Raw genomic sequence first — 22,009 nt, 5'->3', positions numbered from 1 at the left:
ATGAAGAAACTATTGCTAATCTTGTTGTTATCAAGTCTATCATACATGGAGTCAGCTAAAATTTTAGCACTTTTCGCTACGCCTTCACCAAGTCATCAAATGGTATTTCGAAGTTTAACTCTGGAATTAGCCAGAAGAGGACACGAATTAGTTGTAATCACACCTAGTCCTGCTTTCAAAGAAAACGAGGCGCCTGAAAATTACAAAGAGATCAGTGTTAGAAATAAATCTCAAGAAGCATGGAAGAAGAAACCTATTAATTCTGGTTTAAGTGGTGAATCAGCCGCAAAAATTGTTTTAGGAGCTCAGGTTGAAATTGTCAATGCACTATTCTTTGAATATTTGAAAAGCGATGATGTAAAACGACTAATAGAAGATGCAAATGCTAAGTTTGATTTGCTTATTCTAGAGGGATGGTTTCGACCTAGTATTGCGTTTGCGTATAAATTTAAAATACCTGTTATTAGATTCAGCTCATTTGGTACTGGTTTTAATGAATATGAAAATATTGGTACCGGTCGACATCCTATATTGAACCCTAGCATATTTAGTACTAAATTAAACGATAACACATTTTGGCGAGAAGTTTCACTGTTGTACGATAGTTTCTTTCACGCGAACCTACATAAATGTAACGACTACAAAAACGATGTACATCTGCGTCAATATTTTGGTGCTGATCTTCCTAGTCTGAGGGAGTTGATGAAGAATGTGGATATATTCCTGGTAAATGTGCATCGTATCTGGGAAATGTATGTACCGACTCCGCTGAGTGTGGTACACGTTGGTGGCATTCACTTGAATGCAGAAAAGAAATTGCCGGAGGTAAGTGACACTTCAACTATTATTAAAGTATATACATACGATTGTTGTCCAGCCCCAGAAGAGGTATTGTCCACTGTTGATGTTATGGTGAACGCAGCACTTGGCACCTACATTTTCTCGATATGTTCGTCCGTCGTCTTTTGAATTTATATAGATTTCCGGTGTTTATACCATCGGAGAATCAGGTCAGAAATATTAATTAACACAAAGTTTTAGGTGACCGCAGATTCGAATGCGATAGCTTTCAGTAAATCTGAGTAGTAATTTATCTGTTCTTATTCTAACATCTTCGACTGGAAACCTCATTAATATCTGGTAAATCTAAATTCTTTATGAGACCTTTATTCTCATTCACTGTTGTCAGTCCCATCGTACCTTAATCTCTAATATAAATAAAAAATACATATTTAGTCCAAAAATAGGTAACTAGACAATATACTATAAAAAAATTACATTATCATCATTACGTCGGGGCCTTAACCGAGGACACCACTTATAACCCAATTACTTTAACTAAGTTTTTTTTAATCTTATAAAATATTGAGCCTTTATTCCGCAAAATATGTCACCGCCATCGGGGCAACAAAACATCATAATATAAATAAACTACAGTTCATTTCCTACTGATGCCTACTTTATATAGATTAGAAATTGTAACTTATCTCTTTCCATATATATTCATTAAAAAAATATACCATATTATAGATACATATATAATATAGGTTTTTTTGTTCATAACCCTCTACACTTTCTCTACAGCACGTATCTATTCATGCATATAATAATGCATTAATAAAATTATGAAATATTTCTATAATGTCTTCCGATTAATACAGTAATATAAATTAATATATATATACATATATTTTATGTTGTAAATAAAAAGGTTAAAGACTTAAAGCAAACAGTTGAATACACACAGACATATTCACAATGTGTAGCATTTGTTGCGATAAAAAAACAAGTATCTAGACAAATTTTGTTTTTAATTACTGAAAAACATTTGGCCATTCCTATGCTAATACATTAATACAAATATTCAGTTTTATTGTAGCCTCTTTATGGATAACATGAAGCTATATGTTATTTACTGTTGCATACACGTACATTAAATCCAATGTCAATATACTAGCTGTATTTTAATGTTAATTTCTATTATATACTATCAAAATATATCGTATTGAGGAGTAGTATATTAATAATGAAGAAACAGTTGACAGTAGTTGTGTTATTATCAAATATATTAATGATTAAATCAGCAAAAATATTAGCTGTTTTTGCAACTCCGTCGAAGAGCCATCAGATTGTATTTCGTTCTTTAACACATGAGTTGCTCAGTCGAGGTCATGAACTGGTAGTAATCACACCAAACCCTGCTTTTCGAAAGGGCAAAGCACCTGAAAACTTCACAGAGATCGATGTAACAAAGAAATCTAGCGAAGGATGGAAAAAGAAACCCGTTCCTGCTGCATTCAATGACGCTATAGATACAAAAACAGTTTTAAGAACTCATCTTGGAATTGTTGCTACTGTTTTTTATGAGTATCTAGCATTAGAAGATGTAAATAGAGTTATACAAGCACAAAACGATACGTTTGATTTGCTTATACTAGAAGGATGGTTTCGACCGAGTATAGCTTTCGCCTACAAGTTTAATGTGCCAGTGATTAGATTCAGTTCTTTTGGTTCAGGATTCTCTGAATATGAAGAATTTGGTGCGGTTCAACATCCGATCTTAAATCCATGTATGTTAATTACAAAACCGCATGACCAGACATTTTGGGGTAAACTTACCGCTTTGTATGAATATTTCATTTTTGTTAACATGCATAAGTGTTTTGATGAAGATAACGATGTACGTTTGCGAAAATACTTCGGTGCTATTCCGAGCATACGTGAGTTGAACAAGAATGTAGACATTTTCCTTGCAAATGTGCATCGTGCCTGGGAAATGCACATGCCGGTGCCACCAAGTTTAATACATGTTGGTGGTATTCACTTAAATGCGGAAAATAAATTGCCAGAGGTGAGGTTGATTACTATGATCTTTTGTCGTGGTCCTGTGTAAGGGGATAAAAATAGCTAAATCAGACTAAAAAAATGATAGTATCACGTTTAGTTAACAGGGATTGCTGGATGACGATTCAGCTTACGATCGTTCCGCACCGCGTGTGTCGTCAGAATATATCTCTCCTATCAACCACCGTTATCCCCACTACATTTATTTCACAAACGTAATGTGGGAAATATGGCGCTGCTAATATGGCCAAGCGTTATACAGTAACGCCCATAGCTAGCAATTTACCATGTCAGGTTGAGCTCCACGCGGCTCCCTCTGGACACATCTTGGTAAATTGCTACTTAACAAGATGTGCTAACTAACTTAACTACAAGCTCATTCTATCATCCTCCACTGATACCTCATCAACGAAGACCGTAAGCGCAGGAGGGTGCATCATTCCATTATCATCCATAAAAACAATACAGTGGCGCCTTAACTTGCTTATAACAATTGCTACAACCGACATTTTATTCCAATAGTAAAAGATAAGTTACAAAATCATTATATTGTCAAATGCTACAACAATTTAATAACAGTTATTATTAAATTACAGGACTTGAAATCCTATTTGGACTCTTTGTCAAATGATGTCATTTACATAAGTTTCGGCACCAATGTGGAGACGTCTTGGTTACCAGCCAAACAACTGAACATTATGGTGGAAGTGCTGTCCAGCCTTCCATACCAAGTTATCTGGAAGTGGAATGAGGACGAGTTACCTGGACGAACTGAGAACATCAACATATCTAAGTGGTTACCCCAAGAAGCTCTTCTAAGTTAGTAACGATTGTTTGACGATTTTTACGATAGTTGACATTTTCTCTCGCCTTTATGTAGGGGTACTGGTAGATACTGTGGAAATCTTTCCTGCTAAAACTCCCATTGTAGCACTCTCATTCTTCCGAAACGCCAGCCGTCTTCTTCACTGAAGAAACTGCCGCCATGATGGTGTGGAGACCACTCCGTCACCACCCTCCACGGGCCACTCACTGTCTGAGAGCACAATAGCTATATTAGACGGCTTTAAATGGTCTAGTGGTTTAGAACAAAGTCTTACTTCCGATGGTCGCGGGTTCGATCCTCGCACGGTGCAAACATTTGTATTCATGAGTTGAGAGTTCATGAATACAAATGTTTGCACCGATTCAGAGAGTTTTTTATATTGGTCTGGATGTTTTATATATTTATTATCTATATGCATGTCTTTACAAAAAGAAAATATAAGTATTTATATGAGTTTTATCATTTTATCTATCCATAACAGACGCTTTGCTGGACAATTACCACTGCGCGATCTAGTCCTAATAAGTCGGGATAAGCGGGCGAATAAGCAAGTTATAGTAATGAATATTATATTGTGATCTTAATTTTTACTATACTTATTTTAATAAAAAAATCCACGTGGTCGAAGTAACAAGTAACAACTAGTATATACCTAATTCAACTTGAAAATTCAAATGCGCGCTATAAATATTTTCAGAGCACCCAAAGGTCAAGTTGTTCATAACCCATGGGGGATTGCAATCAACACAAGAAGCTATAGCCGCTGCCGTGCCTCTACTAGGCATGCCACTCAATATCGATCAATTTTACAATGTAGAAACTTATATTAAACTGAAAATAGGCTTACGAGCAGATTTAAAAACATTGACTAAAGAACAATTCAGACATGGTGTAAATACTATTTTGAAAGATAAAAGGTAAGTGTATAATAATTTGACATTATTTCATCATATGTATAATAATTTAATGAGTGATATTTCAGCTGTAGAAGCATTAGTAAATATCAACGCAGTGTTTAATATAATTATATATAACTCAAATGACTGACATAGTGATCTATCAACGCACAGCCCAAACCACTGGACGGATGGGGCTGAAATTTGGCATGCAGGTAAATGTTATGACGTAGGCATCCCCTAAGAAAGGATTTTGATTAATTCTACCCCCAAGGGAATAAAATAGGGGATGAAACTTTGTCAATTTTAAACCGATTGGGTTGAGATTTTGCATGCATAAAGCTACTATGACGTAGGCATCCCTTAAGAAAGGATTTTGATAAATTCCACCCCTAAGGGGATAAATTAACGCGAGCGAAGCCGCGGGCAAGCGGTATACCGGGAACCCATTTTCTAAGGAGAGATGCCTACATGTATGGATAGTTTCTTCGTTGCGAGTTTCGGAAGTAAGGTTTTGAAAATGACGCACTTATCCCAATGCCTCATCTATCGATTTTACTCTATTACTTTACAAATTTGACCGCGTCCGCCTCACTCATATAATAATAATAATAATAAGTCTATTACCCCATCAAAGGGAGATATATAATATATAGATATATAAAGAAATAATAATAATAATTTTATTTCAAACAACATGATCCATTTTGTTAGTAACAGCTTAATGACATAACTTATCCTATGTTAGTAATAAAATATAAAATAAAAAATATTATTATTTACGTAACCTAATTGTACAACTAAGAACCTAAAATTAAATAGCTTAAAAAAATATAATATGATGACTAAAATATATTATTAAACGGGGTCCCTTTAGGCAACGTTCCGAAGATACTGGCAGAGTTCCCTCTTTGAATAGCTAATTCTTTGTCCGAGGTAGCTGCCAGCTCTTCGGTCTTCTGTGATGTCGGCTAACCTTTTCGTTATTTCTATTAAATATAAAATTAAAATGTAACTTTTAACATATTACCTGTCCCACCCAGTGTCTTAGAATGGGCAATGTCCTGAAGGCATTTGCTTGTAAAGTAGACTGTACTTTACAAGCAATTGCCTTCAGGACACTGTTGGAACTCGCCCGCACTCTGCTTAATAGGGACGTTATTCGTTTCCGCCGTATAGCATAGAAATCGTCTGTCTTATGAACGTACTCGTATTATGAAAATTGCACGGATGGAGGGTTAAAAAATTTCGCAAACAGAAAAACAGAACACAATGCACCCAAATTTTAAAATTATGCACAAAAATACTTTAAATCGTTAAAAAAACTTCACACACTCTACCATTTATTTCACACAAACACGCATATAGGTATACTATTTTGTTTATTGAAAGTCTGTGATCAAATTGAGAATAGATTGACATTGTTTGATTTTAATATTATTTTTCTATAGACTTACAGATTTTAATGAATTATAGATGAATTTGATCACTGTGCTACAACTAATAGGGTTAAGAGGCTTTTAAAATTTGATGTTACTTCTTTAATTATTAAAATATTGTTAAAGAAATATCCGGTTGATAACCAACGCTGCACAGGATCCTTTTGCGGTCTTTAATTAAGTATCCTTGAAATGTTTTTTTTTCTGACTACTCTAATTCTGTTGGCCCAGCTGGCCTTTACAGCTTCACCTGACGATAGGAGGCGAGTACAGATGGCATTCCAAATCCGCGGAAGGATTTCAAGAAATTAAGGAAAGCCAACTTCCGCATCACGGATACGACTTTAGTCTGAGGGCATTGCCTAGCAAACTTTTCGGTTCGAAACTCGGCTCAGGCCATTGTAATTTCGATCCCCGTTTGAATCAGACGGGGGATTGACTGGAGAGGAAAAATAAAAAATTCTTTCATGGAATTTATTGGCAGCAACAAATTATTCACATTCTCATTCTTGATTGCAGTTACCACGAGAATGTTGTAGCACTTCGTGCACGATTGCACGACCAGCCACAGAATCCCGTCCAACGAGCCGCGTGGTGGACGGAACATGTCCTGAGGTACGGAGGCGGGCACCTACGAGCTCCCGCCGCTGGCATGCATTGGGCACGCTACCACGAACTCGACTTAATCGCAATTCTCGTCGCAATTTTAATTATAACCGTCATTCTCACCGCTATCTGCATTTACTATTCTCTAACATTCCTTTCGATGTATTTGAAGAAATTTCTAGTCGATATTATTGTATTTAAGTAATATATTTATAGAAAATATAAGGTTTTAAATATACCATTTCATTTTACTTGTTCTTGTTGTAAATGTTTTGATTTGGTAATGATAACTGAGGGCAATTTATAGAAGTATTATCTGTCCTGACTGCATATTCATCATATCATCCTCCACTGGTGGACCGCCAGCGTAAACCGTCAGTGCAGGCGGGTGCACCATTCCATTATTATATACTAGTTACTCGCCCCGGCTTTGCCCGGATGTACATGTATTATATATATAAACCGTCCTCTAGAATCACTCTATCTATTAAAAAAACCGCTTCAAAATCCGTTGCGTAGTTTTATAGATGGAACGGACAGACAGCGACAGCGACGTTGTTTTATACTACGTAATGATAACAATAATTTAACTATGTCTCTAACACAATTCACTTTAGCATTTAAAATATCTATAATTTAAACTAAATAAAATCTTACGCAACAATAACAAAATGATTTTACCTAAATGTCGTCTCACTAAAGTTAGTAATTCGTTTTATGGCAATTCATGAAGGAGGACTACTGGCCGAAAGGTGTGGTATATCGGCGCTACCGTGGGAGATTGCCGTCGTCAGTGCCGTGATCACACATACAATATCAATGGATTAGTTTTTTTATATTAAATTTTATGTATGTTAGTCTGTAAGGTATTTTTAATATGGACCTAGTTGCCTGAAATAAATCCTTACTAATATTACAAATGCGAGAGTAACTCTGTCTGTCTGTCTGTCTCTCTCCCTTTCACGTCAAAACTACTGAGCAGATTTAAATGAAACTTGGTACACATATAGTCTACACCCTGAGAAAGGACATAGGCTACTTTTGAATGCGAAAAAAGGGTTGTAAGAGGTTGAAAGGGACATGAAAAATTGTATGGAAGAAATGTCATTTTTGAAACTAGGAGCTTAAAAGTTATTTTTGTAGTTCCTGATTAAATATAAATAAATATGAAATTCAAAAATTTTAAAATAAAATTAATAATTAGGGGGTACATTTTTTTTATGTTAATTCATTATTTTTGAAGCTAGAAGCTTGAAACTTATTTTTGAGGCAGCTGATTAAATGTAAATATATATGACATACAAAGTTTTTCAAATTTTTACCCTTAAGGGGTTTAAATACCCTTAAAGGTTATTGATTAAACATAAATAAAGAAAAAGGGTTTTAAGGGGTAATAGAGAGATGAATCCTTTTGAATCCTGATTGAAAATTTTCCTTTTTGAAATCATACTTCATTGAATGTTTTCTTTATGAAATGTTTTTAAAGATTACAAGTATGTGTAAGTATTTGTTTTTTTCACGAAGAGAAACACCTGATTCAAGTTTCATGTACGTAATTGTATTGTTCTAGCAGATGTACAGAAACCTGTTACAGGAAGTAAATTAATTACAATAATGTTTCAGTCACCTGTGTTAATGGCTGATGTAATTCATTAACATTTTATAATGTTAGTATGGATCTACGCATTTCGATAAATATCTTCAGGGTACAATCTGTATTGAAGTAAAGTTTCGTTGAGATCTGTTCAGCCGTTTAAGTGTTATAAGGTAATAGACAGACAGACAAACTTTCGTATTTATACTGTTATTATGGACGTACGTATTTCGATAAATATCTTCAGGATACATATGTATTGATGTAAAGTTTCGTTGAGATCTGTTCAGCCGTTTAAGTGTGAAAAGGTAATAGACAGACAGACAGACTTTCGCATTTATAACGTTAGTATGGAAGTACATATGTCGATAAATATCTTTAGGATACGATCTGTATTGAAGTAAAGTTTCGTTGAGATCTGTTCAGCCGTATAAGTGTGATAAGGTAATAGACAGACAGACAAACTTTCGCATTTATACTGTTAGTATGGACGTACGTATTTCGATAAATATCTTCAGGATACATCTGTATTGATGTAAAATTTCGTTGAGATCTGTTCAGCCGTTTAAGTGTGAAAAGGTAATAGACAGACAGACAAACTTTCGCTTTTATACTGTTAGTATGGACGTACGCAATTCGATACATTAATGTCATCATAACATACGGGCAGGGACACAAAATGGTCGATATTCAGATAACGTAAACATTTTACAAATGTATAAACTACGAACTAGCGACTTGCCTCGGAATTTCATGATTTCATGTTATAATATAATTACTACCTACTCGCCCCGGCTTCGCACGGGTGTACATGTATTATATATATAAACCTTCCTCTAGAATCACTCTATCTATTAAAAAAACACTTCAAAATCCGTTGCGTAGTTTTAAAGATTTAAGCATACATAGGGACGGACAGACAGCGACAGCGACTTTGTTTTATACTATGTAATGAATAAGCAGACGAAGTCGCAGGTATCAATTAGTACTTATGTATTTATACAAATAAATAAAATTGAAATGTCTGTTTGTAATATTAGACTAACAGCTTGTCACTAAATGCAAAATGTGAAAGAACGGGTATTTGCATAAAAAAGTTGTCTGACTGTCAGTTCTTGCTAATCTCCAAAACTCGCAGATAGCTAATATCATAAGGAGTAACTTAGGCCACGTTTTTTTAGAAATTTTATTTATTTCACAATAGGTTTGTAATATACCGACTTTGATTCGTCTTTTCGTCATCCGTTCTTTCATCACTTTACTTTTTTAATTGTAGTATTTTAATTAATAATATCAACCAATTCTTATTGTTTTCCTAATATATTTTCTCCAATAATGTAACAGCAAATTTTTTAATAAAATACCACATGAATTTGAACGCGCGACCCCTGCCCGCAGCTGGCGCCGCAGCTGCGAACGACCGTTACGGGTGAGCACGTGCCCTTACGATCCAGTGCACACACACACACAAAGACAGACAGACAACCTATCTCGTTATTATATCAAAGAAAAGTCATATATATTTATATGGTCCAGTTTAGGATGATAGAATGAGGATATTGAGGTTTGTAATCTCAGTATATGACAATATAACAATCAACTATCATTTTGTAAAATGATTGTTACTTAGCAACGGTTGTTTGAGAAATAATAAAATCTTACACCGAATAGTTTGTTTCTCTAATAGAGGATAGAGTTAACTCTGTTTTTTTATGGATGATAATGGAATGGTGCACCCATTGCGCTGATGATTTACGCTGGCGGGGCACCAGTGGAGGATGATAGGTTGAATATGAGGTCAGGTCAGTTAGCCCATCGTGAGAAATTCACTAGGAATTTACCAGGATGGTTTCCAGGAGGAACTGCGTGGAGGTCAACCCGACATGGTACATTGCTAGCAATGGGGTCATAAATCCACATTACTAAGAATCACCTTTGCAGGTATTTGAACCCCTTCCGAGGATTGCCATTTATAAATGTATTACCACACATAAGGTACTAGAACTCGTTACTCGTTCTGCACATTGCTGTTTAAAAGCGGGGAAGATGTTACCTATACCCGTTTAAATAACTAATTTTAAGTGACACAAGGGAAAAATATATATATTATATACTGTTTTAAACTTGACGCGGTCATTATTTATACGTATAATTAGTAAAAATCACGACAACCACCATGATCACGGGTAAACTGATTACCAGTTTACCCGTGATCATGGTGGTTGGAACACTACCGAAATATCGGGAACTCAGCAAATATAAAACGTGGTAAGATCCCGTGATTTTGACTAATTATACGTATAAATATATATATTATATTTATATCTATACATATAAATAAAATTGGAGTGTCTGTTTGTAATATTGAAATAACCGTTTTTTACTACATGCATATGAATATAAATACGGTAAATACACCAAAATAAGCTTCCAGCTAATCTCTGAAATGGCTGGACCGATTTTGACGGGACTTTTTTTAATAGGTACCAGACGAATTTGCACGGGTCAGCTAGTTATAATCAGATTAACACATAGAAAGACATTGTGTTATGGGTACTAGACACCTGATACAAATAAATCCATTTTTTTTGTAAATACAAAAATAATATACATAGACAATCATACTCATGAATACAAATGTTTGTACTGCGCCAGGAATGGAACCTGCGACTATAGGATGTAATAAAAATTTAAGTGCTTATCTTTTTATAGGCAACAGAAATATCAAACAAACAAATACAGCAACCGTCATCTATATTATATACTTACATGAACAGAACTACCTATATATATCACACATGTGATTACCCGTTGCTATTCCAGAGGATGATAGAGATCTTTGGGGGAGGCCTTTGTCCAGTGGACGTCTTCCAGGCTGAGGTGATGATGATGATGATGATGATTCCAGAGGACCAAGATATCATACTTCTAATCTTGTAATTTCACTACTTAATCTGATCGTACTATATTTTACAAAGCAAACTGCTTGGCGGCTGAAATAGGTAAGTCTGAGGTACACACACAGTCGAATTTTATAAAGTCTGGTCTACCTTTAGTAAAACTTTTAGGATTATAATAATAATAAATAACCCTGGACAATTAACACAACCTAGTCCCACGATAAGCAGAGCTTGTGTTATGGATACTAGACAACTGTTATAATTACTTAGATTGTTATTTTTTTATAAATACTTACATAATATACATAGAATACACCCAGTCTTACACAAACAATCTTAGTCATGAATACAAATTATTACACTGTGGGAGGAATCGAACCCGCGACGATGGGAGACCACTGGACCACCGAGGCCGTCAGGATTAACTCTGTTTAGTAATAATAATAGATGAATCATCTCCAAAGTAAAGTATATCTATAAAAATGTTAAGTTATAACGGAACTCCACTCTCACTAAAGTTCACCCCACATAAAAACTTCTTTCCGTCGCTCATTCAATAATTGCGCAAAGCGAAAACTTGCAGAAGCTACATATTCAATTTAAAATCATCCTTATGTCTAACTGTATTAAACATCATTTACAATCGTTACTAATAATACCTTATCGCCTTTTTATATTGTGACAATAAAGATAAATATGCACCCACTATACACTATATTTTCGACGTAATACTCGACGCAATAAAACTTAAAGTCGAGAGTATTGTTGAACTATTGAAATTGGAATTCGAATAGCTCGTGCCATAAGCAGGGGTGCGCTCGCGCCGTTTCCGACCCTTTTAAAAAGGGAATGCCTCAGTTTACAAGTGACCGTTAAAATGAATGGACGTTTGTGACAATTTCAAATAATAAAATTTTTCATTACTATAGTGATAACATATCTAGTTTTAACTGTATATATTAGTGTTAAATATACGTGTTTAAGTTCTAAACTAATTACTTTAAAAGTCATGACCTGAACGGTCACGGTTGAAGAACACTCCAAGACAGGAATTATTCTTTGAAGCACACTTCTTAAGAAACCGGGGGAACATTTACGCTTAAACGATGGAGTCGCCTAAAATCGTATACAAATATTACTCAAACCCAGCTTTCTGTGCACAAAGCGAAGTTTTGTTCGCACAGAAATCATGTGTAACGAAGATCGTATCACCAAACAGGCAGAGGATGCCGCCATTAGGTGCCAACTCGCCAAGAAAACATACAGAAGTAAACAATAGAATAGTTAGAACTGATATATCTGATAATCCATTAAGAATGTCACCGGCCGGTCGTAACAGAGACGAACCTCCGGAATTACCGCCTAAACCAATTAAATTTCAATCCAGAAACTTCTATAGACAATCATCTTTAATGTACAAACCGACACGTTCGACAGTCAGATGCAGAACAAGAAGTGAAGACTTAGAAATGGCAGAATTTAGACAAAGGAGGAATACAAAATACGATAGAAACGCTGAAAGCGATGATGGATTAGAAGATAGCAGGTATAAGCATAGATACGAAGTTATACCAGACGATATTGACGATTTAATTGATTATTCTCCAACGAAGAAGAGAATAGTTGAAGCAGATGCAGCAGAGGTTATAGAATATAACGTAGATGGACCTGATGACAACGAATTGAAAGAGATACCTACAGAAATTGTTAAAACCGTCAATGGGAAGACGCACAGATATGCTATTGTTCCGTCGGACGACGAGGAGCTTGTTAGGAAGAATAATGTTACCTTTTCTTCTCCAATGATGTCAAGAAAGGATTTAATAGCAACGCAGAAGCTACACGAGCTATTATCAACGCCGAGGAAGTTAAAGAGCTATGCCAGTCAGCCATCAGTTAGAATTACGCCCAATAAATCATCAGACAGTCCAAATAGATATGTGGGAACACCGAAGAAGATCATCGCTAGTACGCCTACCAAAGGAGTCTCTTCCTCTAAATCCTGTGCGAATTTGGCTTCTAGAAGTTTAGCAACGTCGCCAATTTCACCTAAAGCTCAGCAGAAATTGAATTACGGATTGTCAGATGAATTTAATAGGTCGGATGTATTTGTGACAAGTTTTAGAGAGAAGAGTCATGATAGAAGTTTAGATTTTGATAGAAGAAATAGTAATAGAGATAGTAGAAGAACGAGGGAGCCGAAGAAGGATAGAACAACTGCTGTTATAATGCCCAGGTAAGCAATAAACACTCATTTTTCTTTTCAGCTTCTTGTATTAATACAATATTATCTGATTACAAACCTAATACCAAACAGCATTATACATTATATAATTACTAAATACATCAATATCATTATTTATAACTACTACTACTACTAGCGGTTACTCTAGACTTCGTCCTCGTGAACTTCACTTTATTGATTATAATAAATAAATAATATATTACAAAAATGATTAAAATATCTAAAATAAAAGTAGCCTATATCCTCTCTTAGCAATAACATTAGCTATCTGTGTGCAAGTCCTATCAAAATCGGTCAATCCATTTCAGAGATAAACATATAAATAGATAGACAAAATATGTACAATTATTTTTTTTAATGTACTCACTGAGCTTATAACCTTTTTGTATTTCTGCTATTATATATAATGACACGAACTATAAATCTTTGTATTGTCTATATTTATTGTTATTGTTTGTGACGCTCGCCATCAACAGGGAATTCATCCCTACACGCTGGAACCTAAGTGGTCTCGGACAGTGCGGTTTCAGAGGAGCTTCCTCCCGCGTGCAGTTACATTATTGTAGAATGAACTACCTGCCGAAATTTCGAAGGTTTTTTAAAGAACTCCCACGTAAACTTACATCGTGGAAGGAACTAGTAAATGCTAATTTTTTTGAAGGTTTGTTCAAGAAGGGTATGTAGTTTTCTTATGTATCGGCAACTCGCACGTGACACCCCTGGTGTTTCAGGCGTCCATAGGCTACGGTAACCGTTTACCATCAGATGGGCCGTATGCTTGTATGCTATTCGTAGTATAAAAAAGGTGATTAAAGAATTCAAATAAACGTCTTATCTATTTCTGCTTCCAGGGTTGCACCGGCTCCTGAATCGATATATTCAGATGATACATACAAATCAATCAATAACTTGAAGACAATCAATGCTGCTACTGCCTCTTTGACCATTGCTGCACTGATGCTGACTTTATGCGGTGGTCTGACTACTGGGCTCAGTTTCTACATGATGTATGCTGTAAGTATATATTTTAGAAGAGGATTTTTAGAAATGTGGATTAATAACCTAATTGCTAACAATGTATAATGTCAGGTTGACCTTCTCGTGGTTCTCCATGGAAACTATCGTGATAAATTCATTGTGAATTTACCACGTGATCTCATGCTCATCTTATCATCATCCACTGGTGCCCAGCGTAGACCGTTAGCGCAGGCGGGTGCGCCATTCCATTATCATTTAATATTATTATAGACTGATACAAACAATGAATTCAACTTTACCGTACAAGGAATGGAATCCCCAACCATTGGAAGGAAATTGTGGTAACTGCTATACCAAGGCCGCAAATACTAGCTATAAAAATATAGTAATAACTGAAAAAAAGCAATGTTTTTTTCTCCCAAATGTCAAGCAGTTATTAGACACTAGCTGTTCTCTGTTTTCAACCGTATGAAATTTATAGCACCTGTATTATTCTGATGTATAATCTATATTACTGTAAGATTCACTAAATTCCGTTCAGTTGTTTTTAGTGACAGATCAAACATCCATACATCTATCCGTCGATACTTACAAAGTTTCGATTTTAAAATAATAAAAGTAAGAAGTAAGATTTCTCAAAACATGTGACTGCCAAAACCGTCAATTCTACACGTTTAAAAACGTATAAATTTATCTTTTTTATTTACATAGACCTCAACAATGCACTCTAGTCATATTTATCTGAATGTATCTACAACGGATATGATTTTAGTGTATTTAATAATTGATAATATGTATATCATTATGAGAAGGCATGAGAAATGCGTATACTTGAATATACAAATAGATTTAAAGTGTCAATAAGTTTGCATATGCGATAACGGTTTGATCTCTTCAACATTATATACATTACTAGCTATCACAATTTTTTTTTAATATAATAATAAAAAATTATGTTCTTGGTGGTCTAGCGATTTAGCACACCGCTTTAGTTCTGATGGTCGTGGGTTCGGTTTCTCGCACGGTGTAAACAATTGTATTCATGTGTATGATTGTTTGTATCGGTCTGAATATTCAGGGTATCTTTTATATTTATAATAAAGCCATGGGGAAACCGAATTAAACCAAATTATCAATAATAATTCAAAAACTACTGACTACTAAACTAAGATATAAAATAGTTTATTCTAATAAATTTCATTTAAGTACTTTTGAATAGTGTTTTTTAATCTACCGCTAATTAAGTAATCTATCTCATCACAAGAGAAACGAGATATAAACTATATAATTGTTCGTTTATAAAAAATAGAATTTTATACTAGTTCCTTATGGTATGGTAATAGGTGTGTAATTTTATATTATTATATAAATTTATATTTTTATTTTATATAAATAATATAAATTTAATTGCTATATTTTTTTGAGAAAATTTATATGTAAATATCTTCATATATCTAAATCTCTGAAACCGCATCAAAGTAATCAGAGAAACGACTAAAATAGCGGTTTTCCTTTAGCTCTTATTTACGAGTAGTTGGCTGTATCACAATGTGGTGTCTCTGCATTTATTTACAATAAAAAAATAAAATAAATACGGTCGTCTCTTTCGTTTTCCCACAGTTCCATATTTAAACAAGATAGCGTGGTAGGAACAAGTTTTGCCAGCGTTTCAACAATTTGCAACTTTGTAAATATACAGTATAAGATATGTTTTACAATATACGATTGCTACCGTAGATAGAGAATTATTAACGGATACATAAGACCTTCAAAGCGTAGGACTTGTCAACTTTTTTTTTATTTACGGCACTTTTCTTAGGAAATTTGTCTCAACTGACATAAAGTGCTCAATACAATTTTACAATATTTGTCTATTTTTTTTAATGGATGATAATGGAATTGTGCTTCCGCTTGCTAACGTTTACGCTGGCGGGGCATCAGTTGAGGATGATAAGATGAGCATGAGATCGGCTGAACCCATCGTGACAAATTAACCAGTAATTTATCACGATGGTTTCCAAGGGAAACCTCGTGGATGTCAACTTGTCAACAGTCCCCAAATTATTGAAAAAGGATTGTACGGATTTTGATGACACTTTATACTAATATAGTTTGTACTTCAGAATAACATATAGGCTATAATTTAAAAAGATATTATGTAAATTGGGCGGAATATAATGATAAATGTCAAGTAAGTGTGACGCAGACGAAGTTGCACGGTTCAGTAGGGTTGCCAACAATACTTTATAATAACGTATCCTACTTTATTTCTGGTAATTGTACTTGTGTCTACACTTATATTATATTATATACACAATATTTCTAAACACTTGATACCCTTCCAATTAGTTTACGTCTCCACTAACATAGATTTAAGTTAAGTGTAAAATCAGTCTACGTCCCGACTCCGCGTTGACTGGACGCGTTATTAATAAACCATGTAGCAACTAATAAACTAATAATGTCTAATAAATAGTGCAAATTTTACTGGTATACCAACCTACATACTACAATAAATAATATATTATGTAGCGCCACCTCATCACAAAACATATATAACGCTACAGTGATGAGGATAACCACCGCGCTTACTTTTATATATAAATATGCAAAAATACTTTATTTTCAACTTTTACTGTGATAAATCAAAATACTCATTATGGGTATTTAACGATGTATAATTACTGAATAAATGTTAGATATCAGTTGAAGGTGATATTTAACACAGCTCTAGTGTTAAAAGCACACATACGTTTTTCAAAGTAATAAAAACATAGAATTTGAAATTTTTTTTCATTTTATTTTTTCCTATCCAAACCATATTATACAATTTTTTTGTCAAAAAAAGTTGGCAACCCTCTATATATAATAATATATCAAATTATTACTCTTTTCATGACGACTGGCCGCTTACAGGTGAGACAGAGACATCCATAGTCCATCTATAAAATTTTCTCACGTCATTCGTCACTCGCCATATAGAACTCTGTTTTAAATACATTTTTTTAAGTATGTGAACCATCTAATATAATTTATTATTGTAGAGGTCTATAGTAGAGTCTATTTTATTTAAATATCAAATACTACCAATTTGTTTATGTACCTACTTATATAAAATAAATTCAAAACGTCTGTTAAATCAAATTTACTGAGCAAAGCATTACTCACTAAAGGATCACTTGAAGGACCAGCGTGAATGGCAATTGTGGTTCATGCACGGGATTTTCATTTAATGTTAGACATAGACACCTATATACATTGTAATCTGGCTTTAAAAAAAAAGTATTTCAATTGAGTTTCTTGCCAGTTCTTCTCAATTGGATCTATATACTGAATTGGGCAATAGGGAAAAATTATAATAAATATTTGACGTTCATAAGCGGCTAAAATGTCTTACATGAATAAATGATTATTGAATTTGAATTATAGGTTTGAACAGTATTACGGTTCTTTAGCAGTTATGAATGGGCTATTGTTTATATACTATTGAGGGTTTTTTGTAGTATCAGAAAAGAGGGAGGTGAAGAGATTATTGGGCTACAGTAAACCCAATATATATATAATAATAGATATTTTATTATAATTCACACAATAAAAGAAAAGTAAAATATGTTAATATATTCACTATGAAGTCTAAATTTACAGTCCTTTATTTTCTATTGTTCTAGGAATGTACAATTTTCAAATTTGTATTTTCCTTATATAAACTAAAGAGTTATTACAACACCAATTATCCCAATTATATATTTACATTATGTATCATCATTTTATCCCATTATTTGTGGTCGGCGCAGTATGTCATTCTCTTCCACTGCTCTCTATCGGCCGTCATATCTGAGCATACTCTCCTTTTATTCATATCATCTTTCACACAATGAATCCATCTTTTTTAGGGCGCCCGGCGCCCTATCCCTTTCCATCCACGTTCATATTATACACTTTCCTTAAGACATGATCCTCGCATAACATGCCAATACCAGCTATATACACATAACTGGCGCAACTTTTAAACTCCCTGTCATTCCTGGTAACCCCACACATCCACCTCAAGATTCGCATTTCTGCCACATGCACTTATGTGTATTTATGAAAGATTTACAATAGATATATACATAAGAAAGCGATTCGGTCTCGATTGACAGGCTTGGTAAATTGTTTTTCAACGTCATAACTAGGCAACGGTGGTGTTGCCGCGCGATAATAGTAAATTTATCACAGATCTTTTGTCAAAGACTACTTCTATGCTTATGTACTACTTGTATGTTTGTCAAATACATGTGTCTGTGTAATGTTTGTTTTATGCACAATTATGGAAAAAACATTAGCAGTCCGCATTCTGGGCCCATAACCTGAAGGTTTTTACGAGGAAAACTGGAGTAAAAGAATTTTAGGCCTTTACAGAACTACTATTATATTTAGACATCGCTTGTGACATCCTTTTAAAAAACAAAAATACATATTAATTTCTTCATTTTTACACATTCTTCTATAAAAGGTATTCATTCATTCATAATTTAAGAGCTGTGCTCTTGTCGGTGGAGCTCCCGCCACCTTCCAAAAGGTATAAGTGTGCGAAATTTAATACTCCACCGTTCACACAATTGTCGTAAAAAGGGGTAGGTTAGTACAAAGTTTTTGTTTCACGTATTAATATATATAAAGACAGTGATGACCACACACCGCCGAGCAGTCAGCATTTATAAATAACGACTACTCATATACTGTTTTAATCAGTCTACGAGATCATGGCGGTTGAAATAATGCCGAAATATCGGGAACTCAATAATAATAAAACGTGATAAGATACCGTGATTTACTAATTATACCTACAATGTCATTTACAGATGGGTCGTCGATACTATCTGGACTTTGGTGTTCTGGCTGGTTTCACCTGCTTCCTGCTGGGTCTACTCGGCTTCAGATCTAGGAGGCAACAGCTGTTGCCTAACAGGAATTATGTTTCTGGTAAGTACCTTCTTCGTTTGTCAATAGCAACCTGAACATGGGCGTAGCCACGATGGGGCCTTTATATCAGATTTTTTTTCGGACTACTCTAATGCTGTTGGCAGCAATTGGCCTTTACAGCTTCACCGAACGATTGGGGGCAAGTGCAGATGGTAGTCCAAACCAAATAAAGGACTTATGAAGTGGCTGAAGGACAACTCCTGCCTGATGGTTACGACTTTAGTCTGAGGGCACCGCTAAAGGTTTGACCTCTGCACAGGCCGTTGTAATTTCTATCCTATTTTGAATTGGATGGGGGATCGATTGGATCTTCAGTATGCGAGTCCCATACAATAAATTGTTATAGACAAAAAATATTCCATTTTTTGTCTATAACAATTTATTGTTATATTAAGTATGATTACAATAAAATAAGCATAAAAGAGACGCCTGTGTCGGAGAGGTTGAAGAGTAATCGTCTGTCGTGGTTTTGCTTGTAATGCGTAGGAATGAAGATAATATTTTATGGAAGGTGTTACACATAAATCTGGATGGTTATAAGGGCAGAGAAAGGTCGAAAAAGAAATGGATGGACTGTGTGAAAGATTATATGTTAAGAAAGGGAGTAAATAACGAGATGATTGCGAACAGGGATGAATGGAACCATAAATAAATGGGACAAAGAAGAAGCTGATAATCATGAACAATTTCTTGTTACAGGGTATATAGTTCTCTCGACGTTCTCTCTGCTCAGTGCCTTCGGACTCCTCATTCTTCTGACCGTTCAACCTCAGCCTGGCTCTCCAGTCAATGATATCACGTCAGGAGCTGTTTGTGGAGTCAGCATATTGTCTCTTGGTCTCGCCTCCATTGGGGTATTAGCCTCGTATTGCTGTGCGAGAGATCCCCCTGACAATCGAGTGGGGACTGCAACGTGGTATTAAGGTTCTATGATCAATTTGTATATGTTGATTTTGTGTAAAGTTATTTGTATGAGTAACTTTTTTTTATATACCATGTAGGTGGCAAATAAGCATTCGGTCCATCTGATGGTAAACTGTAACCATAGCCTATAGTGACTCTTAAGAAAGCTTAATATACCCTTCTAGAAACCCTATGCTGAAGTCTCTAGAGAAAACCTCGGCAGGTAGTTCATTCCACAATGTAAAACAGTAGAAATAGAAATAATCTTTATTCAAATACACTTAAAAAAAATATAAGCACTTTTGAATAGTCATATTCTTCTTATTCTACCACTCTAGTTATGGTCCGTAAATTGATTGTCGCATGCCTCCTCCCTGTTAATGTGTGTTTATTTAAATCAGCATTTATTCAAAAGAGCAACTCGCAGGATTCCTGTTCATTCTTCTTGTGATGAGACAACTTTCCGAAAAATAAGTAATTCGTATCCAAAAGTGCTTAAAAGTGGGTTCATAAATTTTGTTCTAAGTAAACACATTAACAAAGATTAGGCATGCGACAATCAACATATGAACCACTATGCACTCAAACTTTGTGGAATCATATAATATTGTAAGCTCTATGAATTTAAGGCAGATTTTATTCTACAAAAACATTATTATTATTTATAAAGTCGTCGATTTTATAATAAGTTTGTTTACAAAATAAATTATTTATAAGACATTTTCTGGCAGATTGAGGACAGACTCTGGCAGTTTGTTGCAAAACCATACGCAATTCCCATAAAACTCTGAGCAACCTGAACCTTTGTTATATCTGTGTTATTGCTCTTAATTTTTCATCAGGAGTATCATTGCATTATGATTACATTGAATTTAACAGATTTCAGAAGTATTAATTTCTAATATATAACGTAAACTATGTAAATTACAAACGTAGATATTGTTATAAAGATAATGTAAGTATATTTAAACGAATATTATAAGAGTATTATTTTAATTACATTATTTGTTTCCTATAAATAAACTACCAAAATACATTCCTGACATTATAAAACATTACTAAATGTGTTTGTATTGTTTTAATTCAAATCTGTTTTGAATTTAAAATGTTTATAATAATATTGTATGTCTATATCTTTAATGTAATTTATAGGCTATTAATAAGATCACAAAATAGTGTAGAGTACATATATGTATAATTCTTTTATACCATACATTTATACAATACCCTTCTTCAGGCGTTCTCTTCACAAACAAATTCACACAAGCACATACACGCACTCATGCGCACACACACACACATACACACCACTATTCACTTTGATAAAAATATTCTCATCAATTCCCTCATAAGTACACCATAATATGGAAGAGGACTCAGAAGTCAGGGAATTCATAAATTAATTGTACAAAATATGTGAAATAAAATAAATGATTATTATTTAGGTACCAAAGGTTCCAGCTTAGTTTTATGCACGTCTTTGCTTTTAGTGTATTTTAAATGGACTTATGACAATCTTTTGAGCTGTAGTACAGGTTCGGCGTGTGCTAAGCTTTTGACCGTGTGTACGCATGAGGCCGGCAGGAAATTAATTTAAATACAGGAACATTTCTTGAGCCTCAGACGCTCCAAATAGCAACCTGTCTACGGCGTGGGGTTCCGGTCTGCATCATCATAAATGTCCCTGTGGTAGTGATGTCGACAAACTAGGACATCACGGACTGTCATGCCAAAAAAGTGCAGGCCGCTTCTTGAGATATGCCGCAATTACCGATATCATACGCCGGCCTTGCCACCGTCGACGTGCCAAGTC

The 22,009-nt window shown here is 34.6% G+C and overlaps 2 protein-coding genes across 2 annotated transcripts; both read left to right on the top strand.

Annotated features, from left to right (window-relative positions):
- LOC131852209 (UDP-glycosyltransferase UGT5-like) lies at positions 1 to 6,816 on the top strand. Its single transcript, XM_059202851.1, has 4 exons — positions 1 to 825; positions 3,441 to 3,663; positions 4,368 to 4,587; positions 6,525 to 6,816. The coding sequence occupies exons 1-4, from the start codon at positions 1 to 3 to the stop codon at positions 6,814 to 6,816; spliced, it is 1,560 nt and encodes a 519-aa protein (XP_059058834.1).
- Positions 6,817 to 11,982: 5,166 nt separating this feature from the next.
- On the top strand, positions 11,983 to 20,434 carry LOC131852265 (uncharacterized). Its single transcript, XM_059202920.1, has 4 exons — positions 11,983 to 13,341; positions 14,202 to 14,364; positions 19,173 to 19,293; positions 19,993 to 20,434. The coding sequence occupies exons 1-4, from the start codon at positions 12,212 to 12,214 to the stop codon at positions 20,214 to 20,216; spliced, it is 1,638 nt and encodes a 545-aa protein (XP_059058903.1). The 5' UTR covers positions 11,983 to 12,211; the 3' UTR covers positions 20,217 to 20,434.
- Positions 20,435 to 22,009: the final 1,575 nt, after the last annotated feature.

Source organism: Achroia grisella, unplaced genomic scaffold (assembly GCF_030625045.1).
Source record: "Achroia grisella isolate CSIRO2021 unplaced genomic scaffold, CSIRO_AGI_Agris_v1 utg841, whole genome shotgun sequence".
NCBI lineage: Eukaryota > Metazoa > Arthropoda > Insecta > Lepidoptera > Pyralidae > Achroia > Achroia grisella.
The sequence above is the reverse complement of the archived record's forward strand: the minus strand, read 5'-3'. Positions and strand labels throughout refer to the sequence as shown.